Raw genomic sequence first — 18,368 nt, 5'->3', positions numbered from 1 at the left:
CACTTTTTGCCTTCCTGATCACAGCGGCTTCGGGAGCTACGGAACACACAGTTCGGTTGTTCTAGACAAGCGTTTTGTCGTCTGTAGAAACAGTTAGCGTAAAACACAGCGAACCGCTTGCATGCATGCATATACACATGCATGTAAAAAGTATACAGATACAGGCGCACTCGTCTCCTATCTGCGTACTGTACACGCGAGTTCATTGCAAAAATACATACTCAATATGCATGTGCTGTACTGAGAACTGTAACGATTATTGGGAAGCATTAACCCGACAGGAGTCTCAACTGCCGCAAACATTTCACCGGTATAAGAGTAAAAATGGTCAATTTATTAACAGAGCTTATTTATAAATGTGTATATTCATTGCTAGCCTGCATGTTGTGCGTTAACCTTTTTTTTATTATTCAATATGTGGCCACACAATAAAGTACAAAGAGAAATCCGAATGGCGGGCTAAGTTAATCAACCCCAGAGTCTCTTTAACTCCGTTCCTGTTAGCAGTACACTTACCTGCTTCTAACTTAAGCGAACGGAATCTCTTCATTACGCTACGGCTCTGTAAGCTCGAAGAGTTATCTACGGAGAAGTAACACAAAATATCAATCTAAGTACATTTTGTAGAAAGGTATTTTGAACTGACGGTCGACTTAATTTATTTCGTGAGAACAGCATTCTGAACAATTTGTGAATAATTACCTGCTTACTTCTATGCGTGATTGCCCACTATTTTGAAGAAAAAATCGGCAGCACAAAGCTCTTTGTTTCAGTGCTATACTGCAATGCGCGGTACTGCAATTTCTTATATCGAAAATTTCTCTATGCAACAAGATTGCGTGTCCGGATTCTGACACTGTAATCGCCTGAAATGTCGCTTACTACCCAAGGCCGTCGAATCATAAACTGCACGCTTGCATTAAGCGACATTATGAGCTTTTTAGGGGAAGTCCTATATTACGAAGCCCAAGTTTTTGCCTGCAAAACTCGATCTTTCTAAGAGCAACGCGAAGCCGGGCTTCGTTCAAACTCTAACGCAGGCTCACCAGACTGTCTTAGTTCAGAGACGTTTGGTGCTTGGTTTTCACCCTGGTACGAAATTTCCGGAGTGCAGTTAGGCGACTTCCTGCCTTCTCGGGGCTTCCATTAGCGTCCTGGGCATCAAGGCTCGCGCACTATCCATGCGAGCTAGCACGCGTAATAGCTTAGTGCGCTACGCGGAAGGAATGCACAAAGATTTTCCTCGACGTCCTGAATTTTGTATTGGCCTCAGAGTAACTTTCTCCGCTGTTTGGGTTCACCTCCTTCTTGTTCCCTTCGAAGCCCACGTACGCTGACACAAGATGATCGTCCAGGTCCCTGCAAGCAGCGCGGGATGGAGCGTGAGCACTCAAAAGTCCAAGAGTCACGCATTGCGCGTCTAATTCATTCAAGCTGAGTCACGGAATCCGGGGGCCGCACGCTAGTAGTGCATGTCCTGCTGCTATGACGTCGCACACAGCGCTGAAGCATTCATCCCCGTACGTGCGTGTCTTCGGGCACGATCGGAAAACCTAATAACGCCAACAGCAGCTGCGCTGTTAACGACTGTCCTTCCTGTTATGGCGTCCTTCCCCGCTCTCGCCTACACCTTGGCTCTGGCATAAAACCCCACTTGGTCAGCAGCAGCAGAGGGGAAAGTACGGCATAAGCGTTGAAAAGAAAAGAAAGTGAAAAATGTTACAGCGGATGCAAGAGCTTTAGGGACCGCAGGAAAAACGCGACTCGCAAGACTAAGAAGTGGCGAGTCGACGGCGCTTCGGAAGATTTGCCACGCTGGTCGTAATAAAAGGAAAGGGGACGGAGGGGACTGAGAGGGAACGATAAAGGAAAAAAAAGAAGCGGGGAAAGACGAAGAGGTTTTAAAAAGACCAATTTGAGGAGAGAGAAAGAAGCGCTTGAGAGAAAAGAAAACAGGAACGAGCCTTAACTCGTGGTACGACGCTGGCGGAGGCAAGAGAGCGGAGTAAAGGCGCACGACATGATTCAAAGTGCGTAAAAGACGTACGGCGCCCCAGCAGCGACGAGGGCGCGTCTGCGTCCATTATGTAACGAGGAGGAGGACCCGCACGCCTGTAAAGGGCGCCGCTGCCCGAGACCAGAAACAAAGGAACACGGGTGTTGGGCACGGGTGCCGAGGGAGAGAGGGAGGAGGAGGAAGGCTGAGGAATGAAGAGAGAGGGGGAAGGAGTAAAGGGTTGCGCAGACACCAAGGGGCGTGCGGGGCATGCAAAGAGCAAAACGGCAGAGAAACTCGTTTTGAAAATTGAAGTCTCGAGGACAGCGCCTAAGTGAAAGTTACGACGTCGTCACACGGTCCCACGGTCCTTTCGTGGCGTCGTCCGGTCCGGCCCGGGGCCCTGCCGGCCACTGGCTTCTCCTGCTGAAACAAGAGCCTCGAAATAGAAAATAGCCCCCCTCCCTTCTATGCTTCTGCTTTGCTGACTGCTCCGCCTTCGTCGATGGATCGTCGCTGCCTGCAGCTTTCCCTCACAACACAACTCTGCGGTGGCTGCGGGTGAGCTTGCTCTGTGGCGCTGTGTACTAGCCTACGCGAGCTTTTCTCTCTAAAAACCGTTTGTCTTTTTGCGGGCCCCGGCTAAGTGATGCCACGCAAATCATGCAGACCCTGGCCTTTCTCGGAGTTACGCGAAAATGAAGATGCAAACGCTGTTTGCTTCCTCGGAGCGGGCGCAATAACAGCATCCCGGAATTTTCTCTTTGCGCTTTTCCTTTTACGGTCTTCTAAGTCCCATCGCGGACTGCATCGGCAATGGCGGAGGAAGAATACGTACATGTTACACCACGTCGTGTGAGGAACCTCTACCCTGTACAGGGTCCTAAAACATTTAGAAATGTGTAGGTTTTGCGTCAGCAATTTATTTCAAATAATTGAATACAGAGTCTTCCGGTTTTCTTGTCTACATGCTTCTTTTAAGCTTCGACGTCTCAGTGCTAGATTTCTTGTGCTTGTGGAGTGCAAGATTCATCAGCTGCGTTCGTGATTTCCATCTGTGTCCACTCGTTTTCTCCTTTTCCTCATCTGGGCGCTCTTTACTTGATTGCCTGTCGTTTTTCTTTTGTTACTTATCAGCGACCGTAGTAAAGAAGTGTAAAGCTGCCAATCCTAAGCGTATTTGGCACACATTAAAAAAACTGCTTATGCCTTAGCTGCGAACGGTGTCTCCGCTGCGAAGCCAGCAGCCTTATCACATTCAGTAGCATTTCAGTTAAAAACTGTCGTAATGACTGAAAGATGGCTACGTTCCAGATTGTCGTAAAGACTCGAAAGCAACTTCAAATTCTTTAAAGTGTTTTCCAATGAGTAGATGCCTCAGATCTTTGTCACGCAGTAGAACACTTGTCTTCATCAGCACTTGGATATGCAAAGCATTCTTGCTGAAGCACGCTGATTCAGTCAAACGCGACACTTCTTGCGGAAAAGAAGGTAACGGGGCCGCAGTCCAATCTTCCACACGAACAAGTATCAATGATAACGCTGTATCTATGAAGTTGTCAGACATGAAGTGTCTGCCTGATGAAACGCTGACAACATAGATGGACCACATTTTCCTCTGGATCTATTTTCTCATCTGTTGTTTTCTTCCAGATGCTCGGGGTAGGCGAGAGTACCCATGGCTACACGAACAGCCTGCTTTTGCAACCAACTTCGCAATGCTAATCATGGTTAAGGAATTCAGCGCGAAAAGACAAGGACAAACGAATAAGTGGACAGGACTGGCGCTGACTCAGCGCCAGTCCCGTCCACTTCTTCGTTTGTTCTTGTCTTTTCGCGCTGCATTCCTTAACCATGATCGCTGACCAACAATGCCAAACAGCCACTTTAGTTCTTCGCAACACTGTTCCTTAAATCACGGTGGACCAGTCAGCCGTAAGGTGTTATGCTCTAAATCAAGGCCTCAATGTACGCTAAAAGTTCTCACCAAGCCCCGACTGCTTAATCGTTTTGCGACTCTGGCACCCAGCTCCGGAATGCGGAACAATCCCTAATGCCGCCGCTAATTAACTCATAGCATTGACTATGTCATAATGCGGCCGACCACTGAAATAGTCGGGGCGGTGTTCGAAATCAGGGCGCGGCTGGCGCGCGCATGACTGGCTCCGGCTGCGCTTGACGGCCTCCGCTGAGACAATGCCGCGTGCGGCGCGAGCGCAATAGGCAAGACGAGGGAGAGTTTCCCGCAAAGCTCGAGGGGTTCAAACCAGCTCGCGTTGGGGGAGGCCCTTGCCGTTCACTTGCAGGCGGCGTCTCCCATTCAGTGCCCCCAAACTGCGCGAGGTTGCTCAATTTATTGACGCTCTAATCAAACTGTGTGTGAAACAAAGTTTGTTTACAATCGAGGCTGCTTGAAACTTTCATCGCAGTTAATCGCGCTCCCGTTCGAGAGCTGCGTACGACACGATTTGTAGTGACAACATCCACGCAGCAAGCACGGGTTATTGCGGAAGAGGGATTCCGTTCCTTAGATCCTCTCAGCGTGACAGCGAAAAAGAGACTGTTGAAGTGAAACCAAACCTTCCGAGGAAACAAGCGTGCGATTCAACTGGTTTATGCGTGAAAGATCAGCCTGTTTGGTGTCCGAAGGCGCTCAGCATAGAAGAGGACACCAAAATTACTATTTACAAGATCTCGGTGTGCTAGTTAATGCCTCTTCGAGGGAAAGTAGCGGCGCAAGTAGCCACAGACTGGAAGTCGATAGTCGAAGAGCTTTGCGTTTTTGTTTTCTGCATGAGCTGTTATCGTCCGTCGGGCGAGATTTGTGTTCATTTATGAGACGGCTTGAATATCTTGTATATCTAATAAGGGCTAACATAGCTGTTTGCGACTGAGAATGGTCAGTGGCTCACCGGCGCTTGTGCGCTGGCTCCAGTACCAGACAGTTCACAGGCCAAGGCACCGAAAAAAAAACGGCAATTAGACAAATACAAAGCTTGAGAATATGCGTGTTCTGAGCAACTAAATGATCAATGGCTTGCCAGAAAAGGGGGCAATGTTCACAGCGCCTGCCACGTTTTTTTTTTTTTTAAGCAAGAATTATTAATTCTTGCTGTACACAATTGCCGTATGCGTAGGTAAGCTTAAGTCCTCACTTGTGTCCTAGGTCGGCACTATCGAGGACTAAAAGTACTATAAAGCATGCAACGCTATCCCACCCTCCTATTCGTACGTTCGATAGGTTCTCTATAAATTTGCTGAAGCCTTTTAAAGCAAATGGATTGCGAAGATCGGCTACATTAAACATCGAAAGCTGATAACAAGCTCCACAAAAGCATTACACATTTCAGAAACTTAGTACAGCACAGCCCACTTATAATGGCCACATTTATAACGAACAAGAGCTTATTACGAACGACAGCACTGCTACCGTGAAAATATATACTACAGTAATGGCACTGGGTCTCAGATACAACAAGCGCTAGTGGCCGCACAACTTGTTTAGCGCGAACGAAGAGGTGCCGCAAACCCGGCTTTGCATTCGGAAATTTCCCACTCCCGTCTGGAGCGCTGACCGAAGAGCGTCTCCGAGCTCCCGTGACATCCCCTCCCCGAGAAGGCAGTAATAAAGGCGGGACATATACAACGCTAGCGAAACTGTTTACAAGATGTAATAGCCTGCGAAGGCGACGCTTGCGCTGGCGTAAAGTACAATCTTCCTTCTGTGCATGTGCCTGTACGGCAGCGACTGGCGGCTGCAGTTTTTCATCGGCAGGTGGCACAAGCATAAGTTCTTTAGAGCTTCTTTCTCGTACGATATAGGCAAGATAGAAAGGCCTTGATAAAAAGTCAGTTTCAGTTCGTTATTCGACGGGTATACCACTAGGCAATGTAGAAGAGATATATACAGGGATGACGTGCGGCTGTTCTCCGAGTGGCTTGTTGAGTTTGACTGCGACATGACGTGAAAAATGAGTGTCTGACCATGCTCTACAACAGTGCGGAGCACCACGTACTGCCTTTCCTGACTGCAGTGACTATACTTTTCTTGCCAACGAATGTGACGAGAACGACCAGCTACTCTACATGGGCATCATTCACACGCTCAACGTGTCCTATGGGCGGCGGGTCACAATGCATGCTTAATAAATTGACAGACCAGGCGCCGAGATCCCTGTTAGGATCTCTTCGTTCACTGCGGTGGAAATAATTAGTCGCAACTCTGACAGAAATTCCTGTTGAGTTCATCACGGCTTGCTTCCGTGGGGCAGGATTTTTAGAGCTTGGAACTAAGAAGAACGCAAGCGCAAACCCATATAATTCAGACACATTTGGATTTGTGGCAATGCGTCGTTGATGCCAAGCTAACCGGAATGGAAGTCGTTAAGCTGCAATTCTTAGGTTAGGTCGTTTAGGCTGCGAATGGCCACTGCGCGCAATGTACGAGCACTTCCTGACTCCCAAGAATGTTATGAATACATTAACGAAGAGCCCAAACTGCTACCAGCTGTCATGAAAGCTTCAACCATGATTAGTTATACATCGTGTCCCCATAGCTGCTTGTTGGCGGGAAGTGCGACTTGTTGGCAGGAAAACCCGGCCCCTACGGCCGGTATTTCACGTCGCGTCCTCAGCTCTGGCCAGCACCTCCTAAAAAGTTCATAGGGGATATTGGCTCATGAGCCAAACGTGCTATCAACTGAGCCACCACGGCGAGTAGAACCAGCGACGAAGCGATGCATTGTCCCCTTCTAAATGCATATACACCCAATAAACTGGCGGGAGCTGTTTAAGTTAGCTCGCGCATTTTCAGCTCCTTATCGTGCACGTAAGTAGGGCGGGTAATATGCAACACTCTGTCTATTCGCACCACCAGTGCCATACGAATCCAGATAAGTGCTCACGAATGGCAAGGTGAAGTAAGCACTCCTTCAGCGGACGCCGTTAGCACCTCGCGCGACGCTGTCTGCGTCTTCGTTTCCCTAGGTAAACTGCACTTTATCAGGCATAGCCAGGATTTGTACGTGAAAAATTGACAAGCCACCTTTTTATGGGGCTCTGCTCAGGTGTGCCGAGCTACCAGGGCGAGTGGCTGAACATGACAAAGGTGACGCGGCTGCACATGGGGCCGTACCTGTGCATCGCCTCCAACGGGGTGCAGCCTTCCGTCAGCAAGCGCATACTCCTCAAGGTCGACTGTGAGTACAGCGTGTCTAAATACTGCACGGTCGTGTGTTGAGCTGTTTCCTGGCGCCATGTTTCACCAACCAACCCAATCGTCTAAGCTAAAATGATGCGTGCACATTATCTCGCGTCGTCGTGAACTGCATAGCAGCAGTATTAACCGTTCTCGTGGAGTGACAAAAGACATATTCACACTGCTCTCGCAAGACGAACTGCCGTAGTGCTATGCTTTATAACGATGGTGTTTGTTCGTCTTCTGAATTAATTCCTTATGATATTTTCTCCAGCTAATAGAAAAGTAGTCGGAAATGCGACGGACGGAGCGTTTTGTTTCGCCGAGCAGCACGCGGCACTATTTTAATTCTTCAAATATAAAAACTAAATACATACTATCGAGCAGCCTGTGCAAGAAAAAGAGCATTATGATTTTTACGCATAATATGCATGATATACATTTCTTCTTTGATTAGTTTGTTTTGGTTTTATAGGGCTTAACGCCCCAAAGTGACTCCGGCGGGACGCCGTAGTTGTGGGCACCGGGTAATTTTGATTCCCTAGAGTTCTTTAGCGTGCACTGACATTGCACAGTACACGGACCTCTAGTATTTCGCCTCTATGGATACGCGACCGCCGCTGCCTGGATCGAGCTCGCGTCTTTCGGATCAGCAGCCGATAACCATAACCACTGAGGCACCGCGATGACGTTTCTTTAATTAGTGCGCAATTGTCCGCTTCTAAGCCGCGTCACCGAGTCATTGAAAACTCGCTGTGGTTATAAATGGTTTGAAGGCTTTCCTATATACAGTGTTACCCACTTGCCAAAGTTCTCCCTTAACTCATTGTGCCTTTGGCATCCCTCGTAACGCCCTACCAGATAGGTGAACTAGACAACTCCCAGTCAACACGTGACCCGATTCAGTCCATCGGGAGCCCTTAAAGGGCGCGTTGTTAGAAGGGAGGTGGTGACTAAAGAGGTTTTAACTAATACGCACTGAATGCAGTGAATCAAGTTAACAAAAGAATTACCACTATGCGCTGCATTGTGGCAACATTTGGCGTCACAAAGAACCCAGAAGAAAGTATTTTTGTATGTGCAATAATTTTTTTTTTTTCACATGCAACCGGGTGACAGGTAGAAGTTCTATCAATTTTTCTTTTTGCTGCTGTTTCTCTCCAGAAAAATTCGTGTATTTACGTAGTCTTAAAGCCTGGTTCTAAGGCATCTTCTCTCCATATAACTACATCTCACTAATCCTGTTCACTATTCCTATTCCTATATACTATTCACTATTTCTGTTACTTATTCTCTCGATCATCGATTAACTGAAGCAGGGAAAGGGCTCACGAGCAACTGGAGTATACAGACATGGCGTAGTATTCAGCGTTAAAGTTATCTTCGCGAAATGCGTGGTCGGGTATACACCGAAGTTTCCCACACCGAGTGGCGCCACGTGTGTGTGTCGCAGTCGCGCCCATGATATGGCAGCCCAACCAGCTGGTCGGAGCTCCGCTCGGGGCCGAGGTGACGCTCGAGTGCAACCTGGAGACGCACCCGCGCGGCATGACCTTCTGGGAGCGCGACGACGGCACTATGCTCATCTCGAACGCCAAGTACGACTCGCTGGTGCTCGAGACGGGGCCCTACCGCCTGCTGCTGAGACTCACCGTGCGCGACCTCAAGCCCGAAGACTTCGGCACCTACAAGTGCGTCTCCAAGAACCCCCTCGGAGAGACCGAGGCCAACATCAAGCTCCAGGGTCAGTGAGCTCGCACTATAGGGCATGCCCTTCACCGATTCCCTGAAGAACAGAGCGCGTGGCGCTGTGGTACAGCATAGGCCGAGGTAGAGTTGTACCGCTCAGTCAAAACTTTTTGCCGCCATGAGGTGGCGCTACTATACCATAAAAACTCCAGCGCAGGAGGCGTATTGTGCACTAAGATTTCGACTTCGGTTTTGAAAATTAGTACACGTCTGTTTAAAGGCAGCCAAAGAAAGCAGGTGCAGAGCCCTGGCCATGCACTGGAAACAAAACAAAACACCTGAGTGAATAAAAGAACGCCGCTCTTACATGCTAATTGCTTTATTAATCTGGCAGCGGGTAATATATTAGTATTCTAAAAAGCATTAAATTGCCAAAACCATTGGTTTAAGTTTTTGCACCATTAATTAAAAAAATAATAATTGAGAATTAGAGAGAAGCTATGATCAATCGCTGCACTTCATTTCTTTAAGCTCTACAAGTGTGTATATAGCGGCTGACGTTATAGACTTTGTGCGGGGATTTTTTTCCCTTGTGCTCACATAAATACTAACACTCTTGCAGAGATACCGCGGCCGACGTCTTCGACAGTGGCGTCTTCCAAGGAATTCCAAGTCAGAAAGCACTGGGAGACTACGTGTAAGTTTTTCATCATGAGCGGCGGGTGGCAGCCCACAACTGTGGGCGCGCTTTCTAAATGCCGCATAGTTTAGCGAAACTAAGCGATCCAAATAGAGGTACACCAAACACAAAAACGGAGGGTGACAGAAGAGCCTGAATTAAGCTTTCTTTCACGTTTACTGTGCCTTTAACATAGCTTCTAGCCGACCCATGGAGTCACTAGTTATCTGAGCCGAAGTATTCATCTGAGTTCTTGTGAGAAAATGTATTTATTTTTTTTCCTCTGTACTTGTCATTTTCACTGCATTTCAAGTTAAAGCAAAGAGATTCAAAGTGTCAAGAGAATAAATTACGGCGGGGAGGGGCCGCCATCAATCTTACTCTTCGCAGTGTAGAGTGCGGATTGGAGTGTTAAATGAACATACAAACAAGATCACTATATGAAATAAAACGGCTTTTCAGCTGTCTGAATTTCATCAATAAGTAACTTGATACAAAGAAACCAGTCTGCGCCAAGGCATTGCGGGCATTATCAGTAAAAAAAAAAAAACGGGTGAAAGCATGGGTGGCTCTTCAATGACTGGTGCGCTGAAGTACTTCCAAACGAATTGGAGAAATTCATAGTCAACAAAAAAAAAATATGCGATGGTAAACAAATTTACTTCAGCGCCTCTACTGAGTTCCGTTTCGCCAAATGACCTCCTTGTGTAAACTTTGCGTTAGAAACAAACGAAAACGATTGAGATTATCTACTCCTCTCGTTTTTGTACGTTTGTTTGTATTTTTCAGCGACACAGCAATCAAACGGTCCTCGACACCACTTGGGAACACACGCTTCCAACGCCCTGCTCAAAGAAGGTGTGTGCATTCATGAACAGCTGCAATTTATTTTTTCCCTGACAACCATTTTCCGTGATTAATTCCAGTTTATAACCAAGCTACCTGGTTTTAAGATAATTAGAGAGCTGTTGAAGCTTTTCCACTGACTGTGTGATTTCGTTTTTAGTTAATGATATTCGATTTATGTAGATCTGATCGTTCCGTGCCTTTATTAGAGGGTTTTGATTGGAAGGAGTAAAAGACTTCATTGTATAATTGCAGGTTGTGGAACCAACTTCATTAATATCAGAGGGCACATCACGGATAGAACTCAGCCCTGCGTTGAACCCACTGTATTTTCAAAAAAAAAGAAAAAAAATCTCGCTTTATTTTTTTCTGCTTTCGTGATTTCTTTTTAGACTGAAGGAAAAACATATTTATGTATATTATGAGAATCTGTCCAATTTTTTCTTCTTTTCCATCAGGACGCAGAGGAGAGTATTCCACTGAAGAGGAAGGCACTCAGGGTTATCCTCCTCCCAACTATAATCCGGACTACGAGAGAGCCGGTAAGCTCCGTATGCATCAGTTACTTGTTCTTCGCCCTTACAATAAGTATTTTGACGCTTTATATTGATAGTAAAGCATCAAAGTATATCCAGCGTTAAAACGAATACAATTCAAGGAGTCGCTGTTCTGAATTACGAGGTTGAATTTCTCTTTCCAGAAATAAATTATGTGCACTGTTTTCTCTCTGATAAAATCCAAGTTTACCTGCAGCATACATAATGTATACTGTCCACAATCACGCGTACACGTTCCAATTACCGAAAAGATTTCAAAATGAGATTAAGTTGTTTTTTTTTTTCTGGACTTTGTATCAAGATGCTGAAAGCATCCAAACAGTGCTTTACTTTCGTTGCGGAAATTACTGTAATACAATACTGTGATCTGCCTTGCGTGTCATCGTTGCATATATTAATTGGATCTGCTGCGCTAGAAAGGACCATTCCGGTGTCTCTGCTAGACGTAAAAATGCACCATAAGAAGCGAAATAACAAGCGAAGCAGTAGACGCAGTTCGATATTCAGATATGACTGGCTTGGCAGCTGAATGCAAGCCACAGAAACTGAAGACGCGGTACACTTTCTACAGCTGCGTCTTGCACGCGAAATTGTTTCCCGAAAATCAAGTTAAGGTTTAGGACGCAAGGGCGCTTCCAGCTATTTTAAACCCCACAAATAGTCACGCTTGATTCGTAGACTGCCGAGAGAAAATATCGTATGTGCACATTTCATTAAGAACAGGACTTTTATTTTTTGAGAGAGAGAATATCGCGAACTTCATGAACAGTTGAAGAATAGCGACGTACTTCTCTGTCATGGCAGCCCCGCGTGCTGTTTATAATATATAAAAAACTGAAAGCACAATAAAACAAAATAACTTAAGACTTGGAGCGGTTCCTAAGGAGCGATTCTGGGCTAATAGAACACAAGGTTTAAAAAATTAAACGATAAAAAAGATGCCCTTCATGGAGTGGACACACAGGTTCACCGCCGTCCCGACGTATTTCTGTAGGGCACTTCACTAGCGGCCTTGTCGCGAAAGACAAAACTCTCTTTACTTAATTCTCGTGTCATTGGGTAGAAACTCAGCTTGCAGCGTCGAACAAATGTAGAATAGAAATAATAGCAATCTGTCCAAGTGTTCGAATGCAATTGAGAAATTAAATACTCGGGAGTCGAGTTTATGGCCTCTTCAAATGCGATGCCGCCTTCAGCGAAGCCTTCTTCGCGGTTCACGTTGAGAAACGTCGGCGCATAGGCGTCGCAGGGCGAATCACCGCTGCTGTGCCCCTGGGACTCAGCAACAAACTCACAAAACAATAACCCTAGAAACCGAAAGATCCACGGCGCATATGAAGTAAGAAGAAAATAGGCCCACACATTAGGGAGGGACGGGCAAAAATTATTAGCGTAAATGCGCGCCGCATGAAATCCCGCTGAAATCACAGAACTCGCGCGCTCCCCTCAATCGCACTTTTTCGCGCTCGCTTTCTCTCGGCGTGTGGAAATTCGGTACTACACCGAGCACCGCCCCCGACTTCTCACGCAGTCGTCGTCCGCGTGTATGCTTTATGAAGGCGTCAGCGGAGCGTCTTATATGGAGCTGGCCGCAGCCCCCCACAATGCGCGCCGCTGCAAGCCCGTCGTCGTGGGCACATTTACATGCGACGTGTCCTATTCGCGATAAATGGCAGGCCGTATATATATACGGACCCCGGCTCTCGTCGTCGTCGTAGCCAGCACTCGCTCCGAGGGGCCGACACTACAATTTGCCGAAATGGGTGCCATTGGCACCGTTGTTGCCGGCTCGCCGGGACCCGAGCAAGCACTCATTTACGGTCGCTCGTATAAAAAGGCGACCCTTTTGCGCTTCCCGCCCAGTCGGCCCTCTCATAAACCCTCTTCCCGCCCGTCTATTAAAGCGGCCGCGACCCGCCGCTCTGTTCAGCGCCGTCTGAGAGGCACTCTGCTGAGCAGCCGTATAGGTCGCGGGTTCGTTTTCCTGGCTTCTACAATGCTTTATCTGACAGAAGTTGATTTCTTGCAAGTTTTTTGGAGCACAGTTATTAAGCGCCCATTCGTCGGTTGAGCTACGTCACCGCTGTCGGAGCAACCGAGACAAACCATGAATAAAAATAAACATTGCCGCGGCTGGGATTCGAACTCGCAGTGCCGCGAACAGATCAGCTTCCCTGGCCACTGCACAAGAGCAATACGCTATCGCCGCAGCTGATAACGCTTCCTGTAAAACTGCAACACACTCTCGCGCTCTGCATTGCACATCGTCGTCTTCTTCAGCTAATACTGCCATCGGACTAATACACACATTCTCACGCGTTGTGCAGTGCACATCGTCTTCATCAACTAATACTATCGAACCAATATCATCGCCAGACGTGCCGACCACCCAGCAAAGCTAAATAATGAGCCTACAGAGCTCGAGTCACCGGCAGAGCTGCGCTCAAATTTCGCATTAGAGGTAATCGTGATCGTCCTTAAAATATTTTCAACGTGATCATCTGAGTGATATAAACTACTCCAGAGCGCCTCTCGGAAGTTGCTGCCTGTCTTAACACCTGTAATTTTTGGGGTGTCCAACATATGTCATCAAGCACCATAAAAAGGTGACAACACTCGAACGCTTAAGTACGATACGTTGTTGACTCGACAATTCATTTGCTGCTGTGGCCACGGTGCATTTGCCGTCTAAACGCATCTTGATGGTGCAAGTCAAGCCAGAGGAGTTAAGCTGCTTATGTTTGCCACTAAAAACACGATTTATTTGCCTCCGAGACAGGAAAAAAATTGGACGATGGAGGCGCACCGTAAAATCGGCAGTCGAACAAATACCGAACCCTCAGTCTGCTGATCATGTTCCGACAAGCAGGCTTTTCTTCGACAGGGTGCTTAGAAACACTAACTTACTCGTATTCTCACACAAGCAAGTACGCCGAAACATAACTGACCTCGGACCTTCGTTTCTCCGAATCGCGTTTTATATAGGAGTATCTTATAGCAACTTTCTTCTGTTGCTTAGTACTGTTTAGTTTCGTCTGCACAAAAGTGGAACCTCTATTACGTTGCGGGAATTTGTGGCAGTTATCAATTTGAGACTTCGGAAAGCAAGAAAAAAGCCGGTTGTAAGCATTTTACTACATCTCGGATGAGAAAAAACAAACTGACAGCTCTGTGAGAAATCTTGGACGCCTTGTATAGATTCGCTGTGTAAACTAAGGTGCCAGTTCCGTGGCCGTACGTGGCCTGGACACATGCGTGTAATGTCATAACTGTGCAGTGGCCCTGAGCCCTTGAAGAGTTCGAACTCGCTCGCGCAATCAAGTTTTGTATAGATCCATCATTTCGCTCCTGACATTTCTCAAACCTGCCCAAATCACCACTTTTCTCTCGAGGCTATTAACTCAAACATACTTTCTTCTTCTCTTCTGTCGCAGGGACCAAGGACATCCCGCCCTCCTCATCCGGCCGCGGCTTGGCTGCTGTGACACGCACCGCGTCTTCCTTCGTGGTCCTGGGCTTTGCAGTCGCTGCCCTGCTACACAGCGCCTGTAGCGTCTGACCGCTTCGAGCAAGGCGCCCCATGATCGCGAACCACGCCTGTCTTCGCTTCCAAAGCCGCAAGGAGCCAACGTGAAAAGAAAAAAAAAAGAAAAAAAGACGTGCTGCGAAGAATCGCTTGTTTTGTTCGTTTGTTCCCGCGATGTACTCGGTTCGAGCCCACAAAGAAAAAAGAAGAACAAAAAAGGAAAAAAGAGACTCTCACCGTTGCACGTGCGACGTCATCGCGATGGGACTATGCGAGTGGACGCTGCAACGGTCCATCGGTGCTTCTCACAACCCAGACTTGCTGTGTTTCGCCGGCGGATGCTTCGTTTCCCGCCCAGCAGCGATGCCTTCGGCGGACTGCACGGCGGACTGCACGGCGGACAGCACGGTGGACTCCACGGCGGACTGCACGGCGGACGCCGGCTCGAGTCGCTCACGGACAACTCTGCGACTTCTTTCCGCACTGTATTAACCCCCTTTCCCCGAGGTTTCTGTGGGCCCCATTCCCTGTGAGAAAGAAACGACGTGCCAACAATGCCAACTCAAAGATAACAAAGCGGGTTGTCCCTAACAGTTTAAAAACGGCGAAAGCTTAAGGAACGCTGCCACGCATAAAACTGTGGAAGTGAGCAAACTCGAGAGCTGCGTTCCTTAGGACAGCAGTTGGCAAGATCTGGTGCCAACGGAAAAGCATAAATAAAAAACATAGCAAGAATGTTATAGGCAGGACCCCGACTACGACACAAATCTGGTCTTGCCAGCTTTGGCAACTAAAAGTCTATTTACAATAACCATATAGTTTTCGCTTTTTAATTTACGTCACTAATGCGACTACTCTTGGTTCATAAGATGCACATGACGCTTACTGCGTTAGATACAACTCGGGAAAAACGTTCATCGCTGCAGGCTGACAAAGTGAAGAGCATTTTAGCTTTAGACATGCTATTTTGATTCGTTCTCAATAAATCATTCCATATGGAAGCCGCTTTCATGGCTAACGTCCACTTTGTTTGGCATGCAGTGTATGAACCGAGCGAACAAAATGATGCCCCCGCGACAAAGGAGCATTTCAGCAGCTCTCGAGTTTAGCGTGACCGCGTGCGTTGTCCCGAACACGAGAAGGGTATTTAATCTCGTACATCTTTCCAGTTTTTGGGTATTATCACAGCAGCGTCGACCGGACAAGTCCAGCGTCTCGTGCAGGACTGCAGTGGCAAAATGGACGAGAGTATGCGCATGCCTAAAGAGCGCTTGCCAATTGCGGAGTCGTCTGCTCGGCTGTTCCGATGACGTGACATAAACCCCGCTGCTGGTCTGCTCGCGATGCGCATGCGCATAGAGCGCTTGCCAGTTGCAGCGTCGTCTGCTCGGCTGTTCTGCTGACATGACATAACCCCCGCTGCAACTTTCATGCAGCGGGCATGCGCGTCCTCTTGTCCGTTTCGTCACTGCGATTCTGCATTGGACCATGAACGACAGTCCGATCGACACTGCCGTGGTAGTACCAAAAAATTGGAGAGCTGTTCCCCGGAAAGGCTGCCAAAGGAAGCTGCGTTTCAACTACTGGAACGCGTCATGTCCTTTGCTTTCCTTTCTCTAGTTCATAGCGCCACTCACGTTGAATGCACTATTTTCTTTACGACACATCGGGCATTTTTTTTTTCGATTTGAGGAACAGCGGCTTATGCCCTTGCGGGTACTATAGTCTCAATAAACGGGCACGTGAGAACACGGTGATGTACGCGGTTCTTTATGCGCACTAGTGAAGGGCCACGTAGCAGTCTTGTAGAACGGCAGACGTCAAATGCCTTTTAGCCTCCATGAGCCACCGCCGTGCAAAATTGCGCTGCATGCCATGAGAGATGAGCACGTCTCAATTCTGCTTCCGGTACTATGAGACAGGCTCCAGTATACCTGCAAAAGAATGGATTACTGATGCCTCGGCGGGCTTACTTGAGCTAAAATGGCATTTGCTCTGTATATGATGCCGGGATTGAGGCCACTGCACTTGTATTTTTGTTGTAGATACAATATCTTCTTGTTGAATGCGGGAAACAAGTTGGGTTATTGTCATAAACTGCTGATTCTGTTTCAGTTCATTTGATTAGACACAGAAAACTTCCGTACGTTTATTGTTAAGGTTTCTTGACGTCAGGTTCATCTGGTTAAAGAAAAATCTGAAACTTTAGAAGTTATGTTTGTCTTATGTCCATCATATTTATTCTACTTTCAATGGCTCCAATAAATACAAAACAAACACAGTGATCCCATTTGTGACGCCCTTCTATGAGAAAGTTATTTACTTGTTTTATATGTATTTTCTGCTCACTGAACTTCGCATCAAGCAGCTTTCGTGTATTTCCAGCTTGAGTGAATAACGAGCTTTCGAAGAAATAAAGTTTTACAGTATGTGGAGATCAACACCCTGTCTGTGTCCTTCGACGAGGTGGACGAAAGTATCGTTGTGAAGTACAACGTGCGTGAGAAAAAAAAAAAAAAAACACTCTTCAGCGTTCCTTGCACACTACATGCTAAGAGGCACAATTTAATTTAAGTTTGGTGATATAATGCAATGTAAATACTTCCTCTGCGTTCTGAAATTAGCTTAAGTGCTGATATTACGAAACAATTTCTTTCACAAAGGACACCCCCATACTGTGCTCTTATTAAACTTCATTAAACGGACAACACGACTGTTCTGGCTTCAGTAGTCTTACACCGATAAATCTTCATATTATTTTATTTTCTTTTTCTTCATATCTAAAATTTGCTGTTTTCTTCCCTTCCCTCTAAATTTTTCTTTGCCTTTTTTGAAGGCTGGTCTTCTTTTGATTGTTTTTTGTTACGTTAGTGAGAGGACTCATCGAAAAGATTTAGTACATTTATCGCAAAAATCTATTTGACTCGAATTTTTTTCTTTCGATAAAAAAGGAAAAAGGAAGTAACAAAGAAGTTCAGGTCTGACAAACGGTATTCTTTCAGCGGCCCACATTCACGTACTGCCTGACGCACTTTCCTAAAAGCTTTTATTGCAAGGAACACTAGTTTAATATACCACGTTTTAGGGCAGTAATGTTTCAGAGCGCCAGAATGTCCAAGTGAACAAAAATTAGCACTCGATTGTCTCTGATATTACCTGAGGTTCAAAATTTCTCTACAACATAATTACTAAAACCATGCATGAAAACGTACGATGAACGAAGCGTTTTTAATTATTTTATATGAAAAACTTTTTGTGCTGCTGAAAGACAACAGGACAATAGAAGTTGGCGCGGTCGAATAGTGAGACAACAAGAGAACAAAATCTACCAAATAACAAGAAATGCAAGGTTAGCTTCTTAGAGCAAACTTCCACCGACATTCTGTAATTTATGGGACGACTGGTTGCCCTTCGAGTATGTTGAGCGTATTCCGCATCGATCCAGCCGGCTTCGCAACTGATTGCTTTCTCAGCGATAACAGTACGGGAGCTTTTTGTAAACTGCGTTGGAATAGTATGTCGTGATCCGTTAGCAGTTAAAAAGTGTTCAAAAGGCGAGCCTGAAAGTAGGTACTTTACAAATGGGCTCTGAGTGACCATACCATCGAGAAGAGATATTCCCATGAGCGACTTCGAGGGGAACTTCAATGCGGTGAGGTGAGGTTGAAGAAGGCGGAGAAACTACTTTTGCCCAGCCTCTTCCTCGCTCCGAGAAACGGAGTGAAGACTGGGAATTCTTTTAGTGCTAAGCCAGGAGCAATTGAGTTTTAGATCCCTGTCAATGCACGAAGTCTCGACGCGAGACGAAGACTTGCCGCTCTTTGAGCATGGCCTTGCGATCGTCCGTAAAAAATCGAGCAATGTCTAATTTGACCTTT

General features: G+C 46.7%; 1 protein-coding gene across 1 annotated transcript in view; it reads left to right on the top strand.

The window, feature by feature from the left end:
* The window catches only part of LOC149341385 (neurotrimin-like), a 186,666-nt gene extending 169,741 nt beyond the window's left edge, over nucleotides 1-16,925 (top strand). The window contains exons 5-10 of the mRNA XM_089543472.1: nucleotides 7,063-7,194; nucleotides 8,647-8,937; nucleotides 9,505-9,579; nucleotides 10,351-10,419; nucleotides 10,866-10,949; nucleotides 14,399-16,925. Of these exons, the coding sequence (XP_089399598.1) occupies nucleotides 7,063-7,194; nucleotides 8,647-8,937; nucleotides 9,505-9,579; nucleotides 10,351-10,419; nucleotides 10,866-10,949; nucleotides 14,399-14,523 (776 nt within the window). The 3' untranslated portion in view covers nucleotides 14,524-16,925. The remainder of the gene's footprint in view (nucleotides 1-7,062; nucleotides 7,195-8,646; nucleotides 8,938-9,504; nucleotides 9,580-10,350; nucleotides 10,420-10,865; nucleotides 10,950-14,398) is intronic.
* The last annotated feature ends 1,443 nt before the right edge of the window (nucleotides 16,926-18,368 follow it).

The sequence above is a fragment of the Amblyomma mixtum genome, chromosome 5, assembly GCF_055824585.1.
Source record: "Amblyomma mixtum isolate Tamu chromosome 5, ASM5582458v1, whole genome shotgun sequence".
NCBI classification, from domain to species: domain Eukaryota; kingdom Metazoa; phylum Arthropoda; class Arachnida; order Ixodida; family Ixodidae; genus Amblyomma; species Amblyomma mixtum.
The sequence above is the reverse complement of the archived record's forward strand: the minus strand, read 5'-3'. Positions and strand labels throughout refer to the sequence as shown.